The sequence below is a fragment of the Propithecus coquereli genome, unplaced genomic scaffold (assembly GCF_000956105.1).
Source record: "Propithecus coquereli isolate 6110/MARCELLA unplaced genomic scaffold, Pcoq_1.0 Scaffold252, whole genome shotgun sequence".
In the NCBI taxonomy this organism is placed as follows: domain Eukaryota; kingdom Metazoa; phylum Chordata; class Mammalia; order Primates; family Indriidae; genus Propithecus; species Propithecus coquereli.
In genome coordinates, this window is record NW_012148086.1 from 1,495,096 (window position 1) to 1,520,920 (window position 25,825).

At 53.7% G+C, this 25,825-nt stretch overlaps 1 protein-coding gene across 7 annotated transcripts in view; it reads left to right on the plus strand.

Annotated features, from left to right (window-relative positions):
- TNS3 (tensin 3) overlaps positions 1-25,825 on the plus strand; it is a 269,342-nt gene that overhangs the window by 165,542 nt on the left and 77,975 nt on the right. For all 7 annotated transcript variants that reach the window (XM_012646932.1, XM_012646933.1, XM_012646929.1 and 4 more), the window contains one exon: positions 23,291-24,550. In XM_012646932.1, the coding sequence (XP_012502386.1) occupies positions 23,291-24,550 (1,260 nt within the window). The remainder of the gene's footprint in view (positions 1-23,290; positions 24,551-25,825) is intronic.

Genomic DNA, 25,825 nt, shown 5'->3' on the forward strand with positions numbered 1-25,825 from the left:
GAGAGGGCCGGGGGCGCACCCGGGAGAGAGTGGCTCCCAGACTGGTGGGCGGCGAGTGTGTCAGGGCACGCAGGCAGCCAGATCCGCAGCTTCTCTGTGATTACTGAGTCCCCGCTTTAAACTCCGCTTTCCATGAACTAACTTTGCTGTGTGAAAATCATGCACTTCGGGGGCCGTTGAAGGAAGGATCGTGTTCTGTGGCAATCGCCCTGCCTGGCAGTCTCGGGTTCTCCTGGGCCAGGGCTAGCCGTGCCCGTCTATTCTGCCACCACCACTACTTCTGTTGCTCTGTCTTCAAGGTCTTGAATTATTGTCTCCAGCGCAGCCAGGGGCAGGCGCTGCTGGGGACTGCTCTGAACGCTTGGAATTGTCTTGGTTTCTTTGACTCTAGCGATTTCAGTTAACTTCAGGACGTTTGTGGGGGATGGATTTGTTGGGAGGCCATGGGATGACTTGTAGAGCCATCTGGCGTGGAGGTTTTGGAAAGGACGGCACCCATGCAGCTACTCTGGCCTCTGAGCGGCAGCCGCCAGGGACCCTTGGCAGGGACCAGCAGTAGAATGAGGGGCCACAGCCACTCAGCCCTGGCGTCTCCCTGCAAGAGGAACTCTGCAGGGCGTTGCTTGGCTTGTGTGCCCAGCTGTGGCCGGAGTGGGCAGGGTGCCCCACCCAGCCTGCATGCAGGGAGGGGGTAGAGGGCTAGTTTCCCAAAGGGAAATCCAAGTGTCGTCCCTGAGGAAGGGGAGGTGGGTGCTGAGCCCGGCACAGTAAAAGACGCCCACTTCAGGGAAACCCACATGTCCATTGGCTCACTGAGTGGTCGGCAGCAGGGAACAGAGTCCCGTTCACCATCTCAAGACGTGGCTGTGTCTGTGGGTTCAGCAGCACCACGAGGATCACAGGCTCTGGGGGCCATGTTCTCTGAGGGCCTCCAGGCTCCATAAAGCAGCAGGGTCACACCCGGGCTCCCATAGATGCGGTGGGTGAGAGGGTAGCCCCCCACCCCCCAGAGTGCCAGATGGCTACGTGTAGTCTCGATGGCCCCCGAAGCCCATGCACACTCCTGGGGAGCACAGCTGGGGGCCTCAGAGCCCGGGCTGGGTACCCGGGTGCCTTGCCCAGAGCCCCCACGCAGCATCCCAGTCCTCTCCCAACCCCTCGAAATATTGCCCGAGCACTCCTGGGGACGTCTGGCTCCCAGCAGACAAGGAGTCTTTCCTGGGAGCTGCACCTCTTCCTCCTGTTGACAGAATCGGGTGTTATCGAGCTGTCTGAGGCACCCGATGCGATGGAGTGAGTTTTATGTTTTTCTTTTCTTTTTATACATAAATTTCTGCTTGTATCAGTATTGTTTGAAAACACAGACTATCGAAAAGAAAGAAGGAAAATTCCTCCCCCTGCAATCTTACTATCTAGAGCAAAGCACTCATCTCTGGTGTATTTTAGGCACGGTTTCTAAACACCATGTTAATGTTTCACAATAGGATCAACCCAGGCATTGTTTTGTAACCTGCATTTTTCACATAACCTACCTCCGTGAGCATCTGTGCACATCTGCAAACATTTCTTCTATACCCTGCTCGTTGACTACACTGTCTTCCATCAGAGGGGCCACCGAAGTGTACCTGAGGTCATGGCTCCACTGCTCTAGGGTGTCCGAGTTCTCACTGTTACACAGAGCTTCGGCGGAAGGGGGTCCTCGTGGGAGGCTGTTCTCCAGAAGGAGCAGTTGCCCTCGGAGGGGAAGCTTGTGCTTCTGGATTTCTGTCCTCTCTCCCACTCCCCAGCCCTGCACGGCCCCTCCCAGGCAGGGAGGCTGGCCGGTGTGTAGGTGAGCTCTCCCCGCAGGCGGCCTTCGCCTTGCCTGTGGCCCGCAGTGCCTGGGTCCCCAGACGGGACACGCCCGTGGGCGGAAGGCAGGCTCCCAGCCACGTTCTCCCCAGGCTGAGACCCACCCAGCTTCAGTCCTCAGAGCCGTCCAAAGCTTTGAGGGGTTAAGGAAGGTTTGGCAGCCTCTGAAACGTTTTCTTTTAGCTGGAAAATGATGTATTGTGGCACTCTCCACCCCCACCCCTGCCTCTAGTCCCTGCTGGTTAAAAAAAAACAAAACTAGAAATGTTGACTTAAGCTGCATTTATCTCTAGAAATCCTTGCCGTCCTGGAAGGGAGCCCTCGCAGCTGCCTTCAATCAGGGCCCGTGCTAGGAGAGCGCCTGCTTTGATGTGTGAGCGCGACCACGTTCTGCTTTCCGTGCTAAGAAAGCAGCCGGAGCTGACTCCCTGCCAATGTGGGCAAGCGATTACGAGCGTCCTGTCTCCAGCTCAGAGGCGTGCGTGGTTGTGGTCACACTGTCGCCGCGGGCCTGTGGTCCTGGTGGGGCAGTGGCTGCATCAGCATTTCCTGGGGTGGTCGCTATCCCAGAGGAGAGGGAAGAGTGTGTGCGGGAACTCAGCGTGGCAGCCTGCCTGAAGCCTTGTGGTGTTATCTTAATCCTCGAAAGAACCTGTGAGCCCCTTTTAGAGATAAAGGGAGCAGCTCCCAAGCAAAATCAAAAGCTAGCACTGGTGATGGGCCCTGGTAGCCTTCTGGGTTGCAGTCTGTGGGCGATGACAGCTGTGGCTCAGTGGGTTGTCATGTGTTGGAGGCCACACAGGACAGAGCTCAGGCTGTTGCCTTTCCTCATTTGGGACTGTGACTGCTCAGTGTCAGGGTGTGGCCCTGGGGGTGGAGAGTAGGGGCCTTCCGATACTCAGGAGGCGGATGAGTAAGACTCTGGGGCAGATTCAAAGGGAGGGGTGAGGCAGGGAAGCTTCCAGAATGACTGGGGGTTGGATGTGAGGGTTTGCTCGGCCGCTCCCTTGCCCTTGGTTCCCTGCCTTGGCCTAGGACTTTGTGGCCACAGCCCAACCTCTTGGCCACCCAAGGGTGAGCAGTGCGAGGTCGTGGCATCGCCAGGTCTGGGCTCTGCCACTGTAAGTGAGCAAACATTCCCAAAGTCCAGGCTTTGAGGCTCCCATGGTGCTGCTGGAGCAGGCAGCCTAAAGGAGATCAGATTTCCCTGCACCCTTCGCGATAAGCCATTGTCCTACAGGGGCTGTCCCATCCTCTCAGGACGCCCTGCCACGCTCCCAGGAACGGGCTGCAGGGAGCACAGGTTGGCTCAGGAAGCCCCGGCCGCGGAGTGCGGAGCTGGCCAAGAAGTGCCGTATCAAGTTGCAACCGTCCAGGTGCTGCCATTTCAAAAATGGATTTGAAAGCTTTCCTCCCCAGAAATTGTGGTTGGATTTTAAGATTTGGAAAAGTGAAGCAAGTTTTGACTATTAAGCAGGAGGAGGGGACCCCTGGAATCTGACAGGTGAAACCCCACCTCCTGGCTCTGCTCTCTGCCCAGTGCTTGGGTGCACACGGTTCCTCATCCGTGGCTCAGATCCCCAGTAGGCAAGATGGGATGCTGCCGCCCCGCATCCAGAACTGCCCCAGGGTGCCTCGCACAGTGACCGGTTTGGCTGTGCCCCAGACAGAGCGATGTTTCCCTAGATCTCGCCCCCAAACCATTGCTTGCTCAGACAGTTCAAGTGAAAAGCGGCTGCCATCAGGCAACTTACGTCGTGTGAAACGAAGACAGGCCAGGGGGGCATCTGAGAGGCCCTGCTCTGGGCCTCAGAGAGCTCTCCCTGTTCCTCACTTGGCTGTGAATTGAGGTTGTAGCTTTTGACCTTCAGGCTGTGATCCCATGACCCAAACAGTGGATGAGGGATTTCAGGCGCCACGTAAGAGCGCGGCCCTTGGGAAGGAGGGGCCGGCTTCCTTTTGTCTGAAGGAGGAGAGGCTGATGCTCTGTACAAAGCCCATGGATGGGACCTGTCAGAAGAGTAAGGGGCGTAGTTGGGGGCAGCAAAGGAGCCATGCCAGGCCCTGAGCTTCCGTCTTATTAAGGGCTTGTTACTTTTCTAATCCGAGAGGAGTCATAAATTGCCTCAAAACGTATGTCATCCTGTACAAGTGTGCGTAAATCAGCCCCCATGACTCTCGCGGTGATGGCCCTGGAAGTCAAGTCGCATCACCCCCCGGGACAGACGGTGAATGGAGGCCCTGAGTGTTGGCTGGCTTTGACCCGGGTCCTTGGGGGTCTCCCAGCCCCCAGCCTGCACACAAACCTTCGGCCTCCTCTGCGTGACAGGAGGAAGCAGGGCAACTGGAGCCATGGGACCCCTCTGGAACCCCCGTCATCCCACCAGAGGGGTGTCCTGTGCACGCAGGCGGGCGTCTGGAGGCGGATGACCTGCTCGCATTGCTGCAGTTACTGCGTCTTAGAGTCAAAGGGGCTGTGCTGCTTTCTCTCTCCTTACTTTCCTCCCTGCTGTTCACGATCAGCCTCTCCACTGTTCTGTGATGACCGCGCCCACTTAACCAACACGCACATGGTGATTCACATTCCTGCCCTACATGCCACCCCAAAGCTGCAGATCTTTGGACTCTAGTTACCACCTGTGGGGACTAACAGTTCGGTTATCACTGAGACGTGAAGCTGGGAGAGGGCTCCAACCCATAGTCTCTCTGGGACCCTGAGCCACACAGCTTCACGCGTCCGGGCTGAGCTGCAGAGTGCGTGCGTGGACCCTGGCATGGTGAGATTCTGTCCTTATTCTACATTAAGAGCTCGTGCCCACACCTTTTACCAGGTTATATCTAAGTCAATCCCCTCTTGTTGGGTGTGCTTTTTCGCCTGGCTCCTGGTATGGGCCGGTGCCAGTTGGTACCTGAACAACGCTGAGATCAAACCTGGTGAGTTTGCATCTGTGCCCTCTGTGGGGAGAACCTTTCTGTTTGTTGCCAAGAAAAGGCAGGGTTGCAACTTCATTTTCTCTCTCTGTAGAGCCTGCAATTGCATTTTTGCTATGTCTGAGAAAGAGAACCTACTGACTTTAAATGTTGGCCAAACAAAACCAAAAGCATGAGGGGCCGTGAATGAAGAAAAGCAGTGCGCCTTCCTCACATGCACGTGCTATATGTCCCAGCACGCTGGGGTGTCCGCACCGTCCTCCTCGACCCGTGGCCGGAGGAGCAAGACTCACGCATGCCCACTCTCTTCCCTTTCAGGCTTGAAGAACGTCTGGGGAGGCCTTTTAGATTATGCATACAAGACTATACCATATATTCCTTTCTTCGGAAAGTACTGTGAAGCGGAGAAGAGCCTGAGGTCCCTGGGGTAGGAAAGAGTTGCCAGTGAATTAAGAGAAAAGGCGGCGGGGCGGGGAGCATTCACAAAATAGGGGCACCAGGGATAATCTCTTTGACTTGGGTCTTTTTGTCTCTGTGGGGACAGGCGTCCCATACACAGAGGGGCTCTCTCTTGCCCTGTGTCTCTGGCCTCATGTGGACTGTCTAAGCCGAGGAGACCACCAGTGTCCACATGCACATTCCCTTTAAGCAAATGGTTCTCTTGCCATTTATGGTGATGTTCTCTTGGTGCTGTGTTGATCTTGGCAATAATGATACTCTTGGGTCAGCAGCTTTCAAACTCTGTGCTAGTAGCTCCAGGATCCCACGTTCGTTCTTGAGGTGCGGCCCCAGCCCCTCTGCCGAACCCGCCACAGCTCCAGCCCTGCCTTCATCGTCTCCTATTTTTCATGTTGGAGTTGTGCATAAAGACTTATTTGAAGATCAAGTTCTGCTATCGAAAGTTGGAAACCCCTACCCTGTATAGTTGTTTCTGGGGCTGTAGATGGTTAAAATTATATTTAAACTTTGACAAACAAGATATTTGATGTTAAACACACATACAATTGCATATACATAGTCTTTTATTCTGCCCGTAGGTCCAAGGTGAAGGGGGTGGTAGTTGTTTTATTCTATTACTGTTCTGCAGGACGTCACGGAGGATGAGGTGTATGAACGTAGAAGGCAAATGTGTGGGACAGGCAGTGGGTTATACCCTACTTAAATTATCTAAAATAGCACAGGTTGCAGAGGATATTTTTTGTAAAGCATCCAGCTGTTCTTGAAAATCAGGGTCTCTGTAATGCAATGTGTGCCATTCAGTCAGAAAATGAGCTTCAAGGAATCTTCAGACATGCTCCGTTTATCTTGTGGGAAGAAGCAACTCTGGCCTACTTTGTAGGTGAAAGCTGGTTTCCACCATGGTGCCGCACCATGGAAGATGCGCTTCAGGAAGGTCAAAGCTGTGGGACCGCCCCAGCTTGCTGCCCCAACACAGCGATATTCCTAGACCCTCGTTCTCGGTGGGAGCAGCCTGGCATGGAGGTCCATGGGTAGGAGACAGGATGGCCACTTCACCACTTGAGCCAGGGGTGTGATCAGAGCAGGCCCCAGAGAGGGGCTGACAAAGGGCCAGGCAAGGGTGGGTTGACAGAAAAAGGCAGGCGCTCTGGCTGGAATTGGGAGCCCAAACTTGAATGGCGAAGGCCTGAGAGATTGACGGGAAGCACAGGGAAAGCCACTGGCCGCAGGACCTCGGCAAATGGGTCTCTGTGGACAAGAGAGGGGAGACCCGAGAAAATGTCCCATGCCCACCCCACCTGCAGTCTGACTGTCGTGGATGCTGGGGGACCTCTGTCCAGTTGATGGGCCCTAAGTTTGGTGGACAGCCGTCCCCAGGAAGTTCTCTTCCACATACCAAGAGCCAGAGATGTGTTTGATGTTTTTTTATATGTACATAGTAATGATTTGTTAACAAAGATGATGTACCCTTTGACACTGTGGTCTTTGGGACTTCATTATGAAAACGTGAATTATTTAAGGATTTATGGTACTAACATTCTATGCAAAATTATACTATGAAAATGCAATGGTATTTATTTTTATTAGTGTTGAACTAACTTTGAATTAGTGAGCTGATTTGTTATCGGAAATCTATTCTCACTGAAATTAAGCCAAACAGTTAAAACAATAACAATATTTGATGTTGATTGTGGAAATTCTGCCCAGATTTCTATAGCCATCCTTTGCCATTGGCAGTATCGTAGTGAAACTTAGCCATCGGTGGTATCAGTGGTGATACTTTGTCATTGATGGTATCAGTAGCCATGCTTTACCATTGGACTGGGAGCAGGTCCCCGTGGGCGTGGCATGCTGCTCCACCCTTACCTAGGGTGAGGCAGGATGGAAAAGAAGAAGGGAGCCACTGAGAGTTAAGAGTCAATCTGGGCTCTTCACTGAGTGGAGGGCCGAGGCTATGAGGAAACCATCTTTTCTTAGTATTATTAGGGGCTTGTTCTTTGTTGATATGCATATAAAATACTGTTCCTCTTTTTAATCATAAGTCAGAGGATGTGGGCAGGCCATCTGGGGAGCGAAGGCAGAGTGGTCATTTTTTGGGGAATGCATCAGAGAAAACCAGAGACCCTATGTGCCCATGAGGCAGGCTCACAGTCTGTCTTCCTCCTTTTCTCCCTCTCTCCCTCCCTCCCTCCCTCACTGAGCATGGGCAGTGCCAGATGTTGCAGATACAGAACTGAACGGGTGGGCACAGCCCCATGCAGGTGCGGGGACCAGGCTGTGATGGCTGGTGGCTGTTACCATCAGAGCTAACCCTTGCCGAGTGCTGGTCCTGAGCTGTACGCTGCTCTGAGCACGCGGCTTGCATTAACAGTTGATCTTTACCGTGACCTCAGGGGTCAGATGACTAGTGGGTGAAGCTGAAGTGGAGGCTTGGCCAGCCGGCCGTGACATTCCTTCCCACTACGTGCAGAGGCCAATGCAGACAGGGACTGACCTGACAGAGGCAGGGGGCCGAGGGTGCACTGGGTGTGCCCAGGGCAGGGGCGTGCAGGGCCCAGCTCAGGGGTCAGGATGCAGAGAAGGGAAGGGAGGCTTGGGGATGAGTTCCCCTGCAGTGGCCTCTCTTAACCTGTGCAAAGCATGGGAGGTCATCTGCTAGGAGGGCAGCAGTTAGGGTGGTGGGGGTTTGGGGGCCCGGCAAGGCTTGGAGAAGCCTCCACTGGCAGGGGGCGGTTGCTGGGGTGGCAGCGTGGTGTGTCCAGCAATGCCGTGGCCCCTGCATTGGTAGGGCCACTGCGTTTGGCGGTGTGCATCAGTGGGGGCGTGGGCAGCAGGCGAGGGAGACAGCGTACTCGCTGGTCCAGACGGGTTAGGAAGGAAGCATTGGACCCATGCGGCTCTTGACGTCCTAAACGCAGTGCTGGAGTTAAACACGTGTCGCTGCCCCGGCTCCCCTGTGCTGGGGGAAGGACCCAGCGAGTGTGGAGAAGAGCGGGAGCCGAGGAGCCACAGTGGCCGTGTGAGAAGGGCAAGGGCCGGCCGCTGTGCTTGAGGAGCTCGAGGTTTTCGGAGTTTGGTGGGAGCCAAGGTTATATCATAAGAAATGCTAAAGTCAAACCAAAGAAAATTCCCTAAAGTCCAAAGAGTCAAGGCCAGGGCCCCAGTCAAATATCGATCACTTCTCAGGGGACGCCTCAGAAGTACCTGAGATGGGTTGTGTGAGCCCCGGCCGCAGCTGGCCGCGGATGTCGGGATGGGCTGGCGAGTGAGGGGTGGTGGCAGGGGCACAGGTTTCCAGAGGGCGCGAGTTTTGGTGGAAGTGGCCCGAGGGGAGGGCCGCTGTGGGGCAGGCAGAGGCTGCCCCCTGGCTGGGTCTGCCCAGGTGGCGGGGGAGGGGTCCGGCATTGGAGCAGGGATCCCATGGGCTCAATGTGGTGGCCGGCAGGGGTGTCAGCTTGGCAGGATGAGTCTTGGAGAGAGTCCAGAGAGGACAAGCGGTGGCCACAGCAGGGAGAGGGGGTGGTCAGGGGGCTGAGGGGCCTGCAGGTATTGAAAGTCGGTGGCGTCAGGTTTCAGCGTCAGAACTTTCTGCCAGAAGCTGTGCGTATTTAGACACCACTCTCATGGGCTACTCCTTATGACGAGGGACTGCGCGGGAGCCCCTGCACGTCACCTTCTGGCCTGCAGTCCACGTGGGGCTCCCTGGGAAGCTGTTCCCTGATCCTTCCAGATGGGCGGTTTTCTGTTTGCCTGAAACCCTGCACCGGAGGGGGACCTGTCCCCACCTTTGGGGGCTTCATTCTGGCGATCAGTGCACAGAAGAGTGTTTCTCCCTCTTTGGACATTGTGTGCCCCAGGCCCTGCTGCAGAGTCCCCAGTCTACCTGGGGTTAGAGCCTGTGTCTGTGTCCCCGCTCCCCACCCCGGCGGCTTAGCATCCAACCTGAGCGCTTGTGCGTGCTCCGGAGCAGTTGCTGTTGGTTGCTAAGTTTGCCCCCGCCACCGTGTGGTTTCCAGCCTTAGGATGGTCTTATTTTTTTCTTGATTTTTTTTCTTGAGATCAGATTCATTTCACATAAACTCACTATTTTAATCATTTTACAGTATACAATATACTGATTTTTAGTATGTTCACCAGATTGTGCAACTGTCACTGTTATCTAATTCTGGAACGTTTTCCTCACCCCAGAGTGAACCCCTGTCCCCATTAGGGGTCACCCCCAAGCCCTCCCTTCCCCAGCCCCTGGCAGCCACCGGTCTGCATGTTTCTCATAAATGGGGTCGTGCCGCTCGTCTTAAGTGACTCATGTCTGTCACTTAGCATAGTTTTCAGAGTTCGTCCCTGCTGCACTTCATTCCTTTCTGGGGCTGGATACCGTGCTGTTGTGTGGATGGACCACGTTTTGTTTATTCACGCATCACCTGGCGTGCGCTTGGGTCACTGCCACCTTGGCTAGCGTGAGTGTCGCTGCTATGGACATTCCTGTGTACCTTTCGACCTTAGGATATTCTCATACTACTCTGATCTCTTCTACTACTTTTTGAAGTTTCCACATCTTTTACCATCCTTCTAATTGGTTTCTGTTTCTGGAAGTTTCTTCTGCCTTTCTGGAGTCCCACACATGAGTCACACTAAATGTTGTGCAGGCCTCCTGCCCGCCTTGGCCACCTACTTTCAGAGATTTGCGGGAAACCCATCAAGTCTTCTCTTCGTTGCGTATACTGTTGACCCTGGGATGACACAGGTTTGGACTGAGTGGGTCCACTTCCATGCAGATTTTTTTCAACCAATGCAGATCAGAAATACAGCGTTCACGGGATGTGAAACCCGTGTCTATGGGGACCGGCTTTTCCTACACTTGTGTTCTGCATCCTGCAGGACTTAAGTATGTGCAGATTTTGGTATATGCATGGGTCCTGGAACCAATCCCCCCACCCGGTACACTGAGGGATGACTGTGTAACTCTCTGCACAAAATTACAACTCCTCAGGATTAAATATTTGGGGCCTTTAAAAACACTCTGAGCCACAGTGCTGCCTTCTGGCCAAACATCAGCAAAGCTTCAAAAGACCGTTGTTTCAAGAAAAGTTAATACGAACAGCCAGAGCAGGCTCCGTGTAATGAAAACCCACTAGCAGGGCACACTTGGAAAATGAGCGTGTTCTCAGCGTACCTGCGCAGTGGCCAGCAGCTACGCAAACAGCAAGATGTGAAGACCAGTGGGTGCCGGTTGCCCTGTATTCATGAGGCTTCTGGCAACTCATTTATGATGCCATCATCCACATGGAAAAAAATCACTCTTAGCCACCAAAACCAACCCCCCAAAACAAAACAAAAGAACCCCAAATCTAGCCCAGAGAAACATTAAAGGAAATGCTCCTTTTGAACACATACCTAATCCCACAGCTTCTTTAGAAACAGAGAACAGAAACCACTGGTCAGTGTACAAATGCTTCTGTTCTCTCTCACTCATTATCCGCAGCTGTTGCTCTTCTTGCAAAGGTCTGATTTCAAGATTTGTGTCCTGTAGGAGGCTGGGAACTCCCCCAACCCAGCCGTAGCTGGGCATAGAATTGGCTGCAACGTGGCCACGCCCCAGATGCTCAGAAGAGACACAGACATTCTTTGCAGTCCTCAGACCAGATCCTTCAAATAGCTGCTCCTAATCGCTTTTCTTTTGAAGTGTCTTCTTTGCAAAACTATTTTGTGGTAAAGTAGTCACACCTTTATTGCAGTGACGATGTCGTTTTCAGAGTGGGAACAATAATGTTGCTTCGCATGATAGGATGGTGGGTTAGCCAATGCCCTTTACAGGATACCAAGTTTAAAAGAACTTCTCACACGAGAAGTGCATCATGTCCGTCATAAAAGAGACCCTTCCCCCGGGGATGAGCTGAGTGTCATCTTGGCATCCTGTGAGCAGCGTACGCCTCTATGGGCATCTCAGGTGATTTACTGAAGATTTGTTACCCTCTGCCTGCACTCACAGCCCAGTTAGGTCCTGTCAACCCTCAGTGGCTGGTTGAGTAGTGACACTGAGAAGCGGTTCCATTCTACTGTGGGAATCTGAAGGCATCAGAATGGGCTCTGCTTGTTTGCTGTGGTGTGTTCCGTCCATTTAACGGGTAAAAGCATGTGGCGGTGCTGTCACTGATGTCAGCCGAAGTGAAGGGGAGAGTCGTTGGCTGAAGCCCGCCCGCACTGGGTGTGAGGAACCCTGAGATGACACGGATTTGCTGCTCAGAACACAGAGGTCTGGGTGTGCGAGGAAACCGCGCAGAGCATGCCGTGTGCAGTGGACACTACACTGCTCTGTCAGCCGCATCGAGCACGAGGGACAGACACAGCTCCCGGGACAGGGAGGTGTATGTACGGCAAAGGTGTTTGGCCGGATGTTTTGAAGAAAGCAAATGGAGGCTGAAACTGTGCTTCGTAAACAGTGCAGGTTGGTGCTGGCTCCTGACGCCAGTTCAGGAGGTTGGGGAGTGAAAGCAGAAGTCTGGCTGAGGGACTCCTTAGAGGAACGTATTCCCGCCTCCTCAGCCTCCAGAGTTCAAATTTCACTAAACCTGATTGCACCAAACCCCACCCTCGTGTTTACATTGCACCCGCTGCTGTGTCAGAATCAGAGTCCCTGCTTAGCCAAATCTCTGTGTAGCCAAGAGATCTTTCACCTTCCACACTAGCTGGAGAGGGAGGCCAGGTGCCTGGGAGGAAGGCGACACCCCACCCTGCCCCAGCCCCTGGGGTGCTGCTGTCACAGCTGAAGGCTTTCTCTAAGGAAAACCGGGCTCGTGGCCGCAGAGCAGAGAGCCACTGGGCTGTTTTGAGGGAAGGTAAGCAGGGAGCGTGCGTGTGTACATGTGCTTGTGTGTGCATGTCTGTGTGTGCGGCTTCTGCAAGGCTGTAAAGTCCTGGAACTGAGGCATGCGCCACTTTGAGACTTGCCACCTTGCCAAGACTGGCGTCCAGAGGGAGAGGGACGGTGCTGGCCAAGGTGGAGGGGGTCGTGGAATGGACAATCCTCAGACTGAGTTGTTAACCCAGCAAGAAGGGGTGGCCTTCGGGGTTAGTCTAGGAATGCCTTTATTTGTTGGTAAGCTAGGAGTCTAACTTAACCTGCTTCTTTCTGGGGAAGAGTTGGTGATGGTCTGACATGGAGTGTGTGTTGGGAAGCTTGGCCACTCCAGAGAGCTGCCCGCTGGCTCAGGTGGCCTCCTGTTTTCCTCCTGGCTCAGGCCCAAGTGTGCTTTCACAGCCAGGAGTGCCCGACAGGGAACTGGGCGGCCTGGTGAGAAGGCTTGCAGGATAGGCGCCTGCTGTATGCCCAGCCCATGTCGGGCGCCTGCATGAGAGGTCTGCCGCAGGGCCGCCCGGCCCTCCTCCTTATTGTGCAGCTGTCAGGGGCACCTTGGGACACGCCTGTCACAGCCCCACTCGCCCGGCGCTGCTTTATCGCAGCATTCCGGAGCCTCACCCAGGAGACCAAGGGAGTGCCTGGAATCCGGCGGGTCCTGAGCTGCTCCTGCCTTGCAGTGGGACGCCTTCCTTCCCCGGGAGGGGGTCTGCGGCTGGAAGGCTCAGCTCCTGCTCTTGCTTTCGATATTTCTCTGCTGCTCTGTTTCTCCCAGCCGCCCGCCTTGTTTCCAGCATGGAGCATGGAGCTCAGTTTTGCTCCAACATGAGGGATTTTCGAGCAGCCTCCTGGACAGTCTTGGCAAGGTGTCCTGGCGCCGCCGCTGCCACCTCCTCCTGCCCCAAGTGCCTCCCTGCCTTGCAGCTCAGGGGGTGGTTTTGTGTTTGGGGTCTCGGGAACAAACTGACTCTCAAGGTGAGGCTGATGCACCAAGAGCACGTCTTAGAACGGAGTTATTGCTGGAACTCCGCCTGAGCAGAGAAACAGAGGCTACCCACGCAGAGGAGACGTTTATTACCGTCTTTTACTTTTTGTAAGAGAAAAAGATAACTTAGAGGAAATGGGCACATTTCATTCCACCCAGAAATACATCAAAGTCACTGAGTCCCTGCATAGTCACCATTTCTTAGCTTTGATTTTCTCTAGAATAGAAAATGATCCAATAAAAACTCTGGGGATCTTTAATTAGCACAGAGGCAGAATCCTATTTTAATAAAAGGAAACCTTGTTTTAGTAAGAGGTTATAAATGCCATAATTATGAATGTCCACATGGAAAAAGAGTGATTTTCACGTATGTGATGGGCAAGGTAACACCCAACTCCCCTTGAGAAGGAACTGTTTGGATCGGACATCTCGTCCCCATTGTGAGGCCAGGTCCTCCTGTGCCTGTGACCCCACCAGACCCCCGAGGGAGCAGATGCTCCCGCACCTCCCTCTCGCCATAGATGCAAGAGGGCTAGTTGCCTCGTTGCTAACCCCATTCAGCCCTGGCTTGTGCTCGGGCTGCAACCTTGTTTTCAGCCTGTCCGCCTTGGTGACAGACTTGCCCACACTCCGGAGGTGGACACCGGGCACTCTGGCAGCACCCATCCTCACCAGCACCGAGTCACCCTCCGGCTACTCCCCACGTCCTGCAGGGCCAGACCCGTCAGCCGAGTGGTCTGCTAGAAGGTGCATAGGTGCAGTGCATCGCCGTGGCTTCGTGTGGCATTGAGGTAGCAAGTCCGGGAGAAGCGGTCTCTCCCTGCAGGGGAGAGGTCATGGGATGCGGGGACAGGACCCCTGGGTGTGCATCACAGGATCGCCTGGCCCCCTGCTCCTGTTCCTGTGCAGCCCGTGCATGCCTCAGTCCCTCTCGGTCCCTGGGCCTCGTGTGTTCCACAGAGGGGAATCCCGTGCCCCTTCTGGGTTTGTGTTGAGCCTCAAAGGGGGCAACGCGTATGAAGTGCTTGGGAGACAGTGGTCGCCCAGCTGGCGTATTCCTGCTGCTTTTGTCATTCTTGTTGTCAGTCACCAAGGAAACAATCAGAAGAAAGCATGGGAGTGGACAAGTTTTAAGCTGGTAAGAGCTTAGGCCGGGGGGCTTGTAGAGCCGTGCTGTGTGGACATTTAGCAAAACTGATGCCTGGGACAGTTTCAGTCCTGTCAAACAATGACTGATGGAACTTTTGGATACATTTTTAAAAACCTGTCTTAACTATAGACTTATATTAGAAAGCAGTTCATTAATGTAATTCCCAAGGTGTGAGGTCAGTGGACCTGAGTTCTTTTTTTTTTTTTTAATTGAGACAGAGTCTCTCTCTGTTGCCCCAGCTAGAATGCAGTGGCGTCATCATAGCTCACTGCAACCTCAAACTCCTGGGCTCAAGTGATCCTCCTGTCCCAGCCTCCTAGTAGCTGGAACTACAGGCACGCATCATTGCACCTGGCTAGTTTTTTCCATTTTTAGTGGAGACGGAGTCTCGCTCTTGCTCAGGCTGGTCTCAAACTCCTGATCTCAAGTGATCCTCCCACCTCGGCCTCCCAGAGTGCTAGGGTTACAGGCATGAGCCACCGCACCTGGCCTGGACCTGAGTTCCGTGTACTAACTAATAAGGTACTTGTGGAGCACTCCTATCCCCTGGCTCTGGGCCCAGAGGGGACACAGACGTGAATCGTACACGATCTCTGGGAATTTTCCACCTGACCAAATAGAGGAAAGCGCAGAGGGAAAGTGGCCCCCCAGTGCCTGCTGATGCCCCACCTTTCACGTCGGTCCGATTGAATTGCCTCAGTGCTCCTGGGGGCTGATATCATCAAATGCCCCTTCCCCAGGTTACTTCTCTACAGACAGAAAGTAGGCACAGAGAGGTTGAGTAGTTCACGTGAGTTCACACAGCTGTGGGTAAGCCAGGACTCAAGCCCAGATGGATTATGCCGGAAAGTCTAGAAGGGGAGAGAAGAAGTGCACATAAAACCAGCGTCACAGTGAGGCACAAAGGGACCGTGACACTTATCCCAAGGAGAAGAGGGTTTCTGTCATCGCACGGACCCTCTGAAGAAGAGGGAAGGCCTTTGAAGAGGTAGAGCAGGAGGAAGGGGAGCAGGGGAGGAGGAAGAGGGGAGGCGGAAGCGGGAGCCACGGCGGGTGGGGCTCATTCCACTGTGAGCGTGTTTCTGTCTGGATCTCGTGATGGTAGTTTTAATTGAGGTGTAATTTACATGCAGTAAAATTTAGTGTAGAGTTGTCAGAGTTTGACATACTTTATGCCAGGACACTCCCACCACAGTCAAGGACAAGTATTTTCATTGCCCAGACCGTCCCTCACGCCTTTGCAGCCTCCACTCCCCTCTTGTCCCCTCCAGGCGCACCTGTGTCCAGACCCCGTTTTTCCACCACGGAACTGTCACCACCGCGGAGTCCTGCGGTGGGGCTTTTTGGTTTTGAGACTCTCCCACAAGGCAGCCTGTAGGTGAGCGCTTGTTCTTGAAAGCAAAGCCTCTTCTTCCTAGCCACTCTTCCAGGGAGGGCTCTGGTTGTCAGTCGTGCCATTGAGGACTTGTGGCTACCGGTGTTGTCCAGTTATTGGGGCTGTTTGGATTGGTGAACTGACTCAGCTGGGCGGCCCCAAGTGAGTCATCTGAGGGCGACCTGGAGACAGGACTATTAGTGGCCGTGTCTGGAGAAGCTGCCTGTGTTCCCTGTGTTAGTTTAGGCATTGGTGGGGCCTCTTGTGTGTCCAGGGCTCCTGACCCGGGAGGCTGTGGGTGCTGTGGGCACGGGGTGGGGGCGCTGAGGAGTCCCCGAGGGAAACAGCACATGAGTCTGTTAATTGTGAGAACAGAAGTGCGCCTGTATCACTGAGGACATGGAACATAAAAAACTGTGACTGTCAGTACAACTGCTGTGGAAACACAGGGCTCTGTCCCAAATAATCATTTCAGGAGTTGGGGGGAAAAACACAAAGTGCTTAGTAGTTTCTGAAGACTGAGTGTTTGTGTGTGCTATTGTGTGTATGTGGCTTGCTCTAGATATTTTTTCTATGGAAACTACAGAGGAAACATTCAGGTGAATTCCTTTCCAAAGTTAAATTTGTTAATTTCCTATAGAAGTGGTTGGTCAGTATTAGAATTTCATGGTTTTGAAGGAACCTAAAGCATGGGTTTTGGAGTTAAAGGAAGGTGGATGTGAATTCCACATGCTCTATTTAATAGGCTTTTTACAAAATCTTGAAAGCACAGACTCTCTGAGCCTCTGTTTTCGCAGCTGTAAAATGGGTTTTCCATTTCCTGCTTCATAGGATTACTTTGGGGACTGAAGGAGACCCTGGGGTGTGATAGTGTGCCTGGCACATGTGAGGTGCTCATACAGCAGGCTTGTCTTTACAGTGTCTACTGGGTGGCAGGAGAGGGGCGTTTCCAGAATTCTCTCTGTTCCTCTGGTGACGAAATGCTGATTCCTGCACCTCACCGGGCTCACCTGTGAGTGTTACTCCTCACGTCCTGCTCCATCTTCCCCGTGCCTCTGCTGATCGGTCTGTCCGGACACTGTGAAATGTGCTTACCACCCCTTGCCTGTCCTGTTCCTCTCTGCTCCCCGAGGCTGGCCCATTCCCTGGTGCACAGCAGGAACTGTGCGGAATGTTCCTTTCGAATCCTCCCAATCACAAGTAGTGACTGTAGCAAGTGCTCAGTCAACTCCACTCTCGTGGAGAAGTTTCTGGTTCCTTCTTTGAAGACTTGCGGGGAGGATACTGTTAGCTCTTTTGAAATGAAAAGTTTCTTTTAAACAGACCTGTCACAAAAATAGGAATGAGATTCATATGGTCAGTGCAGGGGAGAAGGAAAGAAGGCACGTAGCTTCCTAGAGCTGCCATGTGTGTCCTTCCTTCATTCCAAACTGACTTTCTGCTGGAAGCAGGGCCAGTGAACAGTGATTATCTTTTCATGCTGAGTGGTCGATGTTGGAAAGAGGTGACAGGTGAGGTCGGCCTTCCCTTCGGCTGCCTGGTTCCTAGCACACCTGTGAGCACAGGTGGGCATTGGTTAGTCTGTATTCGGCTGGCATGGGAAGGGGTGTTTTCATATTTTTTTTCTTTTTTGGTCTTTCTTATTTTCTTGGATTACTTTTGAAATATTTTATGAGTACCTCTTACCCCCCATGTCTCCTGGGGGGGAAAGCCACCTTTCAGAAGTAGGGTTGGGATGGAAAGGGAGTGATCACCCCGCGGGCAGCTGTGGGTGGGGAAGTCTGCCACTGCTGGTACTGTCCTCCAACAAGACAAGAATGTCTGCTCTGTATTTTCTTCCTTCTGGTTCTTTTCCAGACGATAAACCTCACTGGTATGTCACGCAGCGGAAGTCATTCAGAGCCATATTTATGAGTGTTTGATTTTTAACTAGGCTGCAGGGAAATCATTGCCGGACAGTGGACAAGCTGCCTTTGAAAGGGGGCCCTTGGTTCTGGCTGGCTGGGGTGGCAGCAGGGCAGAGGGGAAGTGGACGCAGAGTGGGGTGTTTGCCTTGGACTTGGAAAGGTTCTCATCCTGTATCTGCAGCTGAAAACCTGGGGGATCCCGGCAAGTCAGTCTCCCCAACTCTGGGGTCAGGTTCTGCGTTTGCAGAATGAAGTTGACTCCGACTGCCTCATGCTGCCTTTGAGCCGGAAGAAAAGGTTAAAACATCTCATTTAATTATATGAAAGATGCAGGCGGTGGCTGAGTGACTGCTCCTCACCTTTCAAAGTCTCTCTGTCCTGGCTCCTGTGGCCCCTTCAGAGCAGCACGTCAGGGTCCAGGGCCAGAGCAGAGCCTCGAGGCCTCCCTCACCTGCGGGCTCAGCCTCTCTGCCCCGAGGGGCTGGTGAGGGCAGCTCCTGCCAGCCACAGCCATGCCAGGGCCCACAGGTGGGAGTTTGGGTGGCCACATCAGTTCTCTGGTCTGGGTGAAGGAAATGACTTTCTGTGTCACTTTTCCACACTAGAACCGTATCGTAAGGAGCAGTCTGCCATCAGCGAAAGAAGGGTATCCGTTAATGTCAGACCAGAGCCTTTGGGGGATTCAAACATCAGGGTGTGGGCTCCTGTTTTGTTTTTCGTGTAAAGACTGGCAGTCAACCATGCGATGACCCTTCTCCCACGTCCCCCAGTTAAGTTCCATTTCTAGTCACGATTCTCTTTTTATGCTCTTGTCCTGCAGTGTTTGCATGGGTCTTAGAAAGCAAAGCAATGGCAGAAAGTGTTTAGGTGAGGTAGCCCTTGTTCACGTACACAGTTTAGAGGCAGCAGATTCACAGGTGAGAAGAGAGACAATACACAGGTAAGAGGAGCGGCGTGTACCGAGCTCTGCCACTTGGAGCTGTGTGGGTCTGAGCCACAGGACGTCCACCTCACGGGTGGCAGGAGGGTAAAAGAGACTGGACGTGGCAACCAGCGTGGTGCCATTTGCCGTGCACCTGCTAGCCAGGGCTCTGTCTCTCGTCTTCATACCCCCGGTTCTGAGCACACTGTGGCCAGGTAATGTTCAAACTGGCCCCCACTTCCTGCCCCATGGGCACGTGGATCACAACTTTTGCTTTCTTTGAAACTTTGGAACCATTAAATTGAATGCTTTTAGATACTTTTCCAATTTCGTTCTGTGTCATTTGAAGACCAGCCGGATGAGTGAGGAGCGGTGGCCAGCCCTGCTCCTGGCTCTCAGGAACATGGCCATGCTGCCTGAGGAGAGGTTGTTTCAATGCCCAGAGAGCAGGGGGACCTGGGGTGCAGGTGGGCAGGGGCTACGGGGCACTTTTACTTTGAGTTCCTTGTAGATGTGTGTTTGTTTCTGGTTGGTTGGTCTTGCCTTTTTTTTTTTTTTTTGCCAGCTAAGGCAGTGGAGCTTTCCAAAATAGCTCCCCAGGTCTTGTCGTGTGAGAAAAAGCTAGAACACTAGCCTCTCAGTTACACAGTGTTCACTTGGTGTCAGGGGCCATTCTCTAATGCTGGGTATACCCAAGGGAGCAAAAACAGACCTAGACTGCTGCCCGCAGGGAGCCTGTGCTTTAGTCGGGTTTGGGCTGTGCACGAAGCCAGGGTGGACCTGCAGGCCGTCTGAGCGTGGGTGCACGCTGTGTATAGACACCTGACAGCGAAAGAAGCATCGAGAGAGGCTTGTGCAGAGGAGGTGAGGGTGCCAGCCACGGTGAAGGGCCCTGGAGGCAGAGTTGGCAGGAGCGACGCCCCAGGGCAGGTGCAGGCCTGCAGTGGTCTGGGAGCATTAGGACAGTGAGGAAATGAGTCCAGGGAGGGGGAGCAGGGCCATGTCCATCCTGGAAAGAACTTTTAATAGTAATTGTGGGTACCCTTGTCAGGAGCCTCTGAGCTGGTGCCGTACATATATTTTCTCTAGTTCTCATAACTTCATTGAAAGATGGAATAATTGCCTTTTATAAATGAAGAACCAGGGGCCTGAATAGTCTAAACATCATGGTTGGGAACACACACAGTGAATGGCAGGTTGGGAATCCTGTCTTTGAGGATAAGGGGAAACCAAAGTGTCTCATTTGTCCAAGTGAAGTTCAAGTCCTTCCTCCTGCAAAGTGGTAGCCCTTTGTCGGAATGCAGAGGGGGAGGAGTGCGTTCCGGAGGCCCCTCCTCCTTCCCTCCCCCTGAGGCTGACTCCTCTGCCCCCCACCCAAAATCACAGACACGTGGGTACGGGCTGGGGCGTCTGTGGAGCTTCTGGGATAGCACCCTGGAGCTCTGCACCTTGGGAAGGTCCGTGCTCCTCAGCAGTGATTCAGAAGCTTGGCTGGTTCTGTCTTCGGAGTCACTTGATGGGTTTCATGTTTTTTTCCTGTGGATTAACATCGGTTCTGCATTTTCTTTCTCCCCGCCCACAGCCAGTTGGACATTTTCTGATGTAGAAAGTTATCTTTGCGTGTAGCAGGAAGTTTAGGAAGAGTCCGGGGTGGTCTTTGGCATTGGACAGGGCTGGATGGGACCCCTCTCTGTCCTGTGGGAGGGTGGCTGTGTGCCACCTGGGCTGTCAGGATTTGATGAGACCCTGCCTAAAATGCTCACAGCTGAGCCTGGCATAGATCTAGTGTTTAGTTAATGGTAATGGAAATGGTATGGTTTTTAATGCGTTTATTATTATTTTAAGATTTCTACCATTAATAAAAGTAATAAGTAGGATTATTGTTAGGAATAACAGGATTATTCATAACCTCCCAGCCAAGGGAATATCCTATTCTTTACCGTTTTGTACAAGCCCTTCCTTATGTACTGTTCTTAGCATGGGGCTAGTGGAAGGATTCTATCAGAATGATTGGTAAGTACTTTCTGGCTGCATTCCAATTTAAGTTAGAAGAATTTTCTTACAACTCATTCTTGAGCTCTCTTTTTTTTTTTTTTTAAGTCATTGTGCCAGTTCATTTTAATTCAGATTTAGGGAGGAAGGGATAGAAGCTATCGATGTACAGTCTTAGCAGCATGAAATCTGTTACTGTAATGAGCCAACTCGTGCCCTTGGCTGTGCGTCCCCCTGGTCTGTGCTCGATGTGGTGAGACGGGGCTGACAGCCACGCAGTCCCCTCCAACATGGTGGGGTCTCTGCAGAAGGCATTTATCAGCACCTTCTGCTCTTTGCATGCTCTGCAGAGTATTATAGAAGGACCGATTTCCCAGGTCTTTTATTAGTTGAGTTTTTCTGGGAACAGTGGATCTAAACAGAAGCCAAATTAAACTGGTGTTTACTAGGAGGACACTCACCTGTGCACTGTGCCATTTAATTCTCAGGTCAACTTTCACATAGAACATCTGCTTGTACCCCTGTTTTACAGCTGGAAAGTGGAAGGTCAAGGTGAAGGTGCCAGTCGGTAGAACTCTGAGGGAGGTCCCAGGGGAGAGACGGGGCTTTGACCTGGTGTCTGTCTGATGCCCGAGCTTCTTCAAGAGGCCATTCTACTGCACAGGCCCTAGTGCTTCAACACACAGATTACATTTTACTTTCAAAATTGTTAGAGGTGATATGTGCAAGTGCCTCATAATTTAGGGCAGTCTTTCCAGGTGTGCTTTTATTTAATTTACACAGAGCTGGGTACAGGAGGTGTTTCAGTCTCTGTCTGTTCTGAAGCCTTGCCCAGGGTCACTCACTGATCCCTGGTCAGAGCAATGTGATTTCAGTGCCACCTTCTCGTGGACAGGGCCACTGACGGAGCCCTCAGTGGCTCTCTGAGCAGGTAGGCAGTGGGCAGAGCACGTGGGCTTCAGGGCCAGCGTTCCTGGGTTCTAGGCCCAGCTCTGCCTCCTAGCAGCTGCCTGACCTTGGCAAGTTATTTACTCTCTTTGGGCCTAGTCATCTATAGATAAACAAGGAATAACAATGCAAGTTAACCAGTTAGGTCATGCTGTGAAAATTAGAGAAAATGTGCTATGTGCCTGCCCTGAAGTAAGAGGTGCTCAGTAGCCGGGCGCGCTGGGAGGCCGAGGCAGGCGGATTGTTTGAGCTCAGGAATTCGAAACCAGCCTGAGCAAGAGCGAGACCCCATCTCTACTAAAAGTAGAAAGAAATTAATCAGACAACTAAAAATATATAGAAAAAATTAGCCGGGCATGGTGGTGCATGCCTGTAGTCCCAGCTACTCGGGAGGCTGAGGCAGGATTGCTTGAGCCCAGGAGTTTGAGGTTGCTGTGAGCTAGGCTGACGCCACCGCACTCTAGCCTGGGCAACACAATGAGACTCTGTCTCAAAAAAAAAGAGGTGCTCAGTAAATAGCAGCTGTCACTGATGTTATTACCTTAAATCAATCCCATGGTCACATCCAGCAGTCTCTTGTCACCAGTCGCCCTGTCTTGAACACTTGGTCTATTTACAGCATCTTGTGTACCGTTTCTGCCCCCAGACCCTCCCTCCCACACGCTCTACTTAAGATGAGTGTCGGGGCCATTCCAGACTGGCTCTACCCTGGTGTTCGCTGTCCCCGCCCCACTTCTCTGCATGCTTCCCTTGGACACAGCTGAAACAAGACAGAAGCCCAGGGTGCGCGTGTTCTCAGCACAGCACCCCATACCTCTCAGGACTCTCTCCCAGCACAGTGTCCTGGTGTTTTCAAGAAAGCCAGCAGCCACTGACCATGGCAGTGTGTCCAGCCTGGAGCCCGGGGCCTCGGGGCACATGTTTAGGGCAGGCCCCTCCAGAGGGCTCCAGGGCCGGGAGGCTGTGGCTGACTCATGTCTCAGATTCCAACCATCGGCAGCTCCCTTGTTGTGGAATGTTGTGGGATGCCTGCAATTTCACAGCCCAGAGACTAGAGGAAGGTGGAGGAGGCTTGGGGCGAGGGATGTGCTGACTACAGACTCCGGCTTGTTTCCAGAGGCTCTTGGCAGGGACGTGCCACGTGTGGTCCAGGCGATTAACAGCCGCCAGTAAGCAGACGGAGTCTTGGGAGTCCACGAACGCGGTGCGGGGGCTGTAATTAATAATAGCAGCAGAGGGTTGGCGCTTCCCACCCACACTTTAGGCCGAATTTTTGTTGTCCTGACATTCCATGTATGGAAATCAACGCATGCAGGTCGTCCTCAAGTGTCATGTGGTCCTGACATGTTCATCAGGTACCTCCTTGGCCCAAAGATGCTAAACTAAATGGGAAGGCCCAAGATCAGTTCCTGCACTTTCTCTTTTCATTGAGTTTAGCAGATTTTCAGATGCTCGGTTTAATAGCAACATGTTGCATGGCACCTAGCCAGCATTCGACTAACGTTAGACAGGTACCCAGCTGGAAACTCTGCTTTGTCTTAGTCACTTCTTGGAGATTTATGAGCTGAGCTGGGCTCAACCTGCAAAGTAATAGCAGAATTAACAGTGAGCCCTCAAGGCAAGATGACTCAAAAGTGAAGAATTCCAGAGCTTCTCTAAAGGGTAATCCTTTTTGCGTAGAAAGGTAGAAATGATTTCTAGCACTTTAAGATGTTTGATTATTTGAATTCCTTTTCTTTGTCTGGAGTCCACACAGTACTTCTCAGTCTTAGAAAGGTGTTTGTCCCTGTTTACTGTAAGTCATATTGTGCACTCACTTATTTGTTCAGACAAGTGCTTGTGCCTGTTCCGAGAGTGCAAAGCACCCTCTCATCCCTCACCTAAAGCCTCTCTCTCCTGTTTTCTGCCCCGCAGTGCTGCACACGCAGGGCCCCGTCGACGGCAGCCTCTACGCTAAGGTGAGGAAGAAAAGCTGCTCGGATCCCGGCATCCCAGGTGGCCCCCAGGCCGTCCCGGCCACCAGCAGCCCAGACCACAGTGACCACACCCTGTCTGTCAGCAGTGACTCTGGCCACTCCACGGCCTCGGTCAGGACCGACAAGACTGAGGAGCGCCTGGCTCCGGGAGCCAAGAGGGGCCTGAGTGCCCAGGAGAAGGCCGAGTTAGACCAGCTGCTCAGCGGCTTTGGCCTGGAAGATTCCGGGAGCTCTCTCAAGGACATGACGGATGCTCGCAGCAAGTATAGCGGGACGCGCCATGTGGTGCCGGCCCAGGTCCACGTGAACGGAGACGCAGTCCTGAAGGACCGGGAGACGGACATTCTGGACGACGAGGTGTCCCACCACGACTTGCGCAGCGTGGACAGCCTCGGGACTCTGTCCTCCTCGGAAGGGCCGCAGTCAGGCCACCTGGGCCCCTTCACCTGCCACAAGAGCAGCCAAAACTCCCTCCTGTCTGACGGCTTTGGCAGCACCGTGGGAGAAGATCAGCAGGGTGCCCTTGCTCCAGACCTGGGCCTTGGCACGGACCCTCTCTACGAGCGGGAGCGGACTTTTGGGAGCCGAGAGCCCAAGCAGGCCCAGCCCCTGCTGAGGAAGCCCTCGGTGTCCGCCCAGACGCAGGCCTACGGGCAGAGCAGCTACTCCACTCAGACCTGGGTGCGCCAGCAGCAGATGGTGGTGGCCCATCAGTACAGCTTCGCCCCTGACGGGGAGGCTCGGCTCGTCAGCCGCGGCCCAGGGGACAATTCGGGCCTTGTCCAAGCCCAGCCCAGGGTCCCGGTCACCCTCACCCGAGGGGCCAGCAGCAGAGTGGCTTTCCAGAGGGGCCACAGTGGCAGTGGGCCACATCCTCCCGACACACAGCAAGCCTCTCCTGGCAAAGTGTTTAAACCCAGGTTTCCAGATGACCAAGTCATGAACGGAGCCGGCCTGGAGCTGAGCGTAGGCCCCTCCCCGGGTTCGCCTACCCTGGACATCGACCAGTCCATCGAGCAGCTCAACAGGCTGATCCTGGAGCTGGACCCCACCTTCGAGCCCATCCCCACCCACATGAGCACCCTGGGCAGCCAGGCCAACGGCTCTGCGTCTCTGGACGGCATGGGAGGCGGGCTCCGGGCAAGCGGCAGGCTTCCCGACACAGGAGAGGGCCCTGGCAGGGCCCCCGGGCGGCAAGGTGAGCTGGCATTCCCTGGGATGCCGACCTGTGACACGAAGTTAGCCTACTGGGAGGCTGGCTCTGGTGAAAGGCACAAGGGAGGGTCATTTCTGTTGCAGTTTCTACTCTCATGAATCTTGACCTGGGATCCAAATGTGACCATGCCTTGGGAGCAGAGGCGGAGGGTGGGAAGGCCAAGGCAGAAGACCTGCTGTTAAAGTCAGTGCGAGGGCAAGGGCTGGGGCCCCACTGGAAAGAGCTGTGCCTTCGCTTCACACACGCTGGTCAGTGTCTGTCTCAGGGTGCAGTGAGCTCATCAGGAGCACAGCTCAGAAGCCAGGCCACCTGGGCTGGACTCCCCTCTGCCACCTCCTGCCTGTGCCATTCCAGGCCAAGTACTTAACTCCTGAGCCTCAGTAACCACATCTGCAGAATGGGCTTAACAAGGAAAGCTTTTTCACTCTGAGAATGGTAACGGATTAGCGAAGGAGGCATCTTGACATCTGGCCATGTGGTACAGGTCAGGGCTTTATGGAAGAGGCCTGAAGGTTGGGGAATGAAGAGGACAGCTGGGCCCTGAGGCGGCCCTGTGGGGACAGGGAAGTGACTAAGCAGTCACGGTATATGAAATGTCCCCATTACAAATACACGTGTCCAGGTTGGCCGTGCACAGCATTACCTTCCGGCTGCAGCAATGCGGTGGGCGTGTGTTGGGTTCGGGGGACCATGAAGTGGTCTTTGTGTTGGGGAGGCGTGACGGCTGAGGGGCCCCGAGAGCTGGCCACGGGTGGGTGGGCCAGGGAGAAGGCCCAGCAGGCAAAGAGGGGCGCTGGGACGGAGCAGGGGTGTCTGAGGCAGGGGCCTGCATGGACAAGGGCCGCAGGGAGAGCGTGTGGGCTTCGAGCCCCGCACAGAGACGTGCTAGGAGGAGACAGCCGGGCACTTGTGCCTATGGGACCCGGGGCAGCTATGAGAGGTGGAGAGATGGAGATGCATTTTGGGGGCCCAAATACTGCCAGGCAGGGACCAGGACCTGAAAGGCCTGAGAGTGTGGCATCCGTGGGGTGCCAGGCCTCCCATGTTGGCACATTTGGGTGTATCTGCATCGGGGGTTGGCTGGCTCCTTAGAGGGCCCTGCCTCTAAAAGCGAAGACCAGAGGGGTTACAGATGGGAGAGGACACTCCTGAGCGACACTGCGGGTGACAGATTGCCGCCGTGTGCTAGTGATACCGACTAGAGAAACTGCCATTCGTGCCGGGCGTCGCTCTGGGGGCTTAGGTGTGGTCACCCAC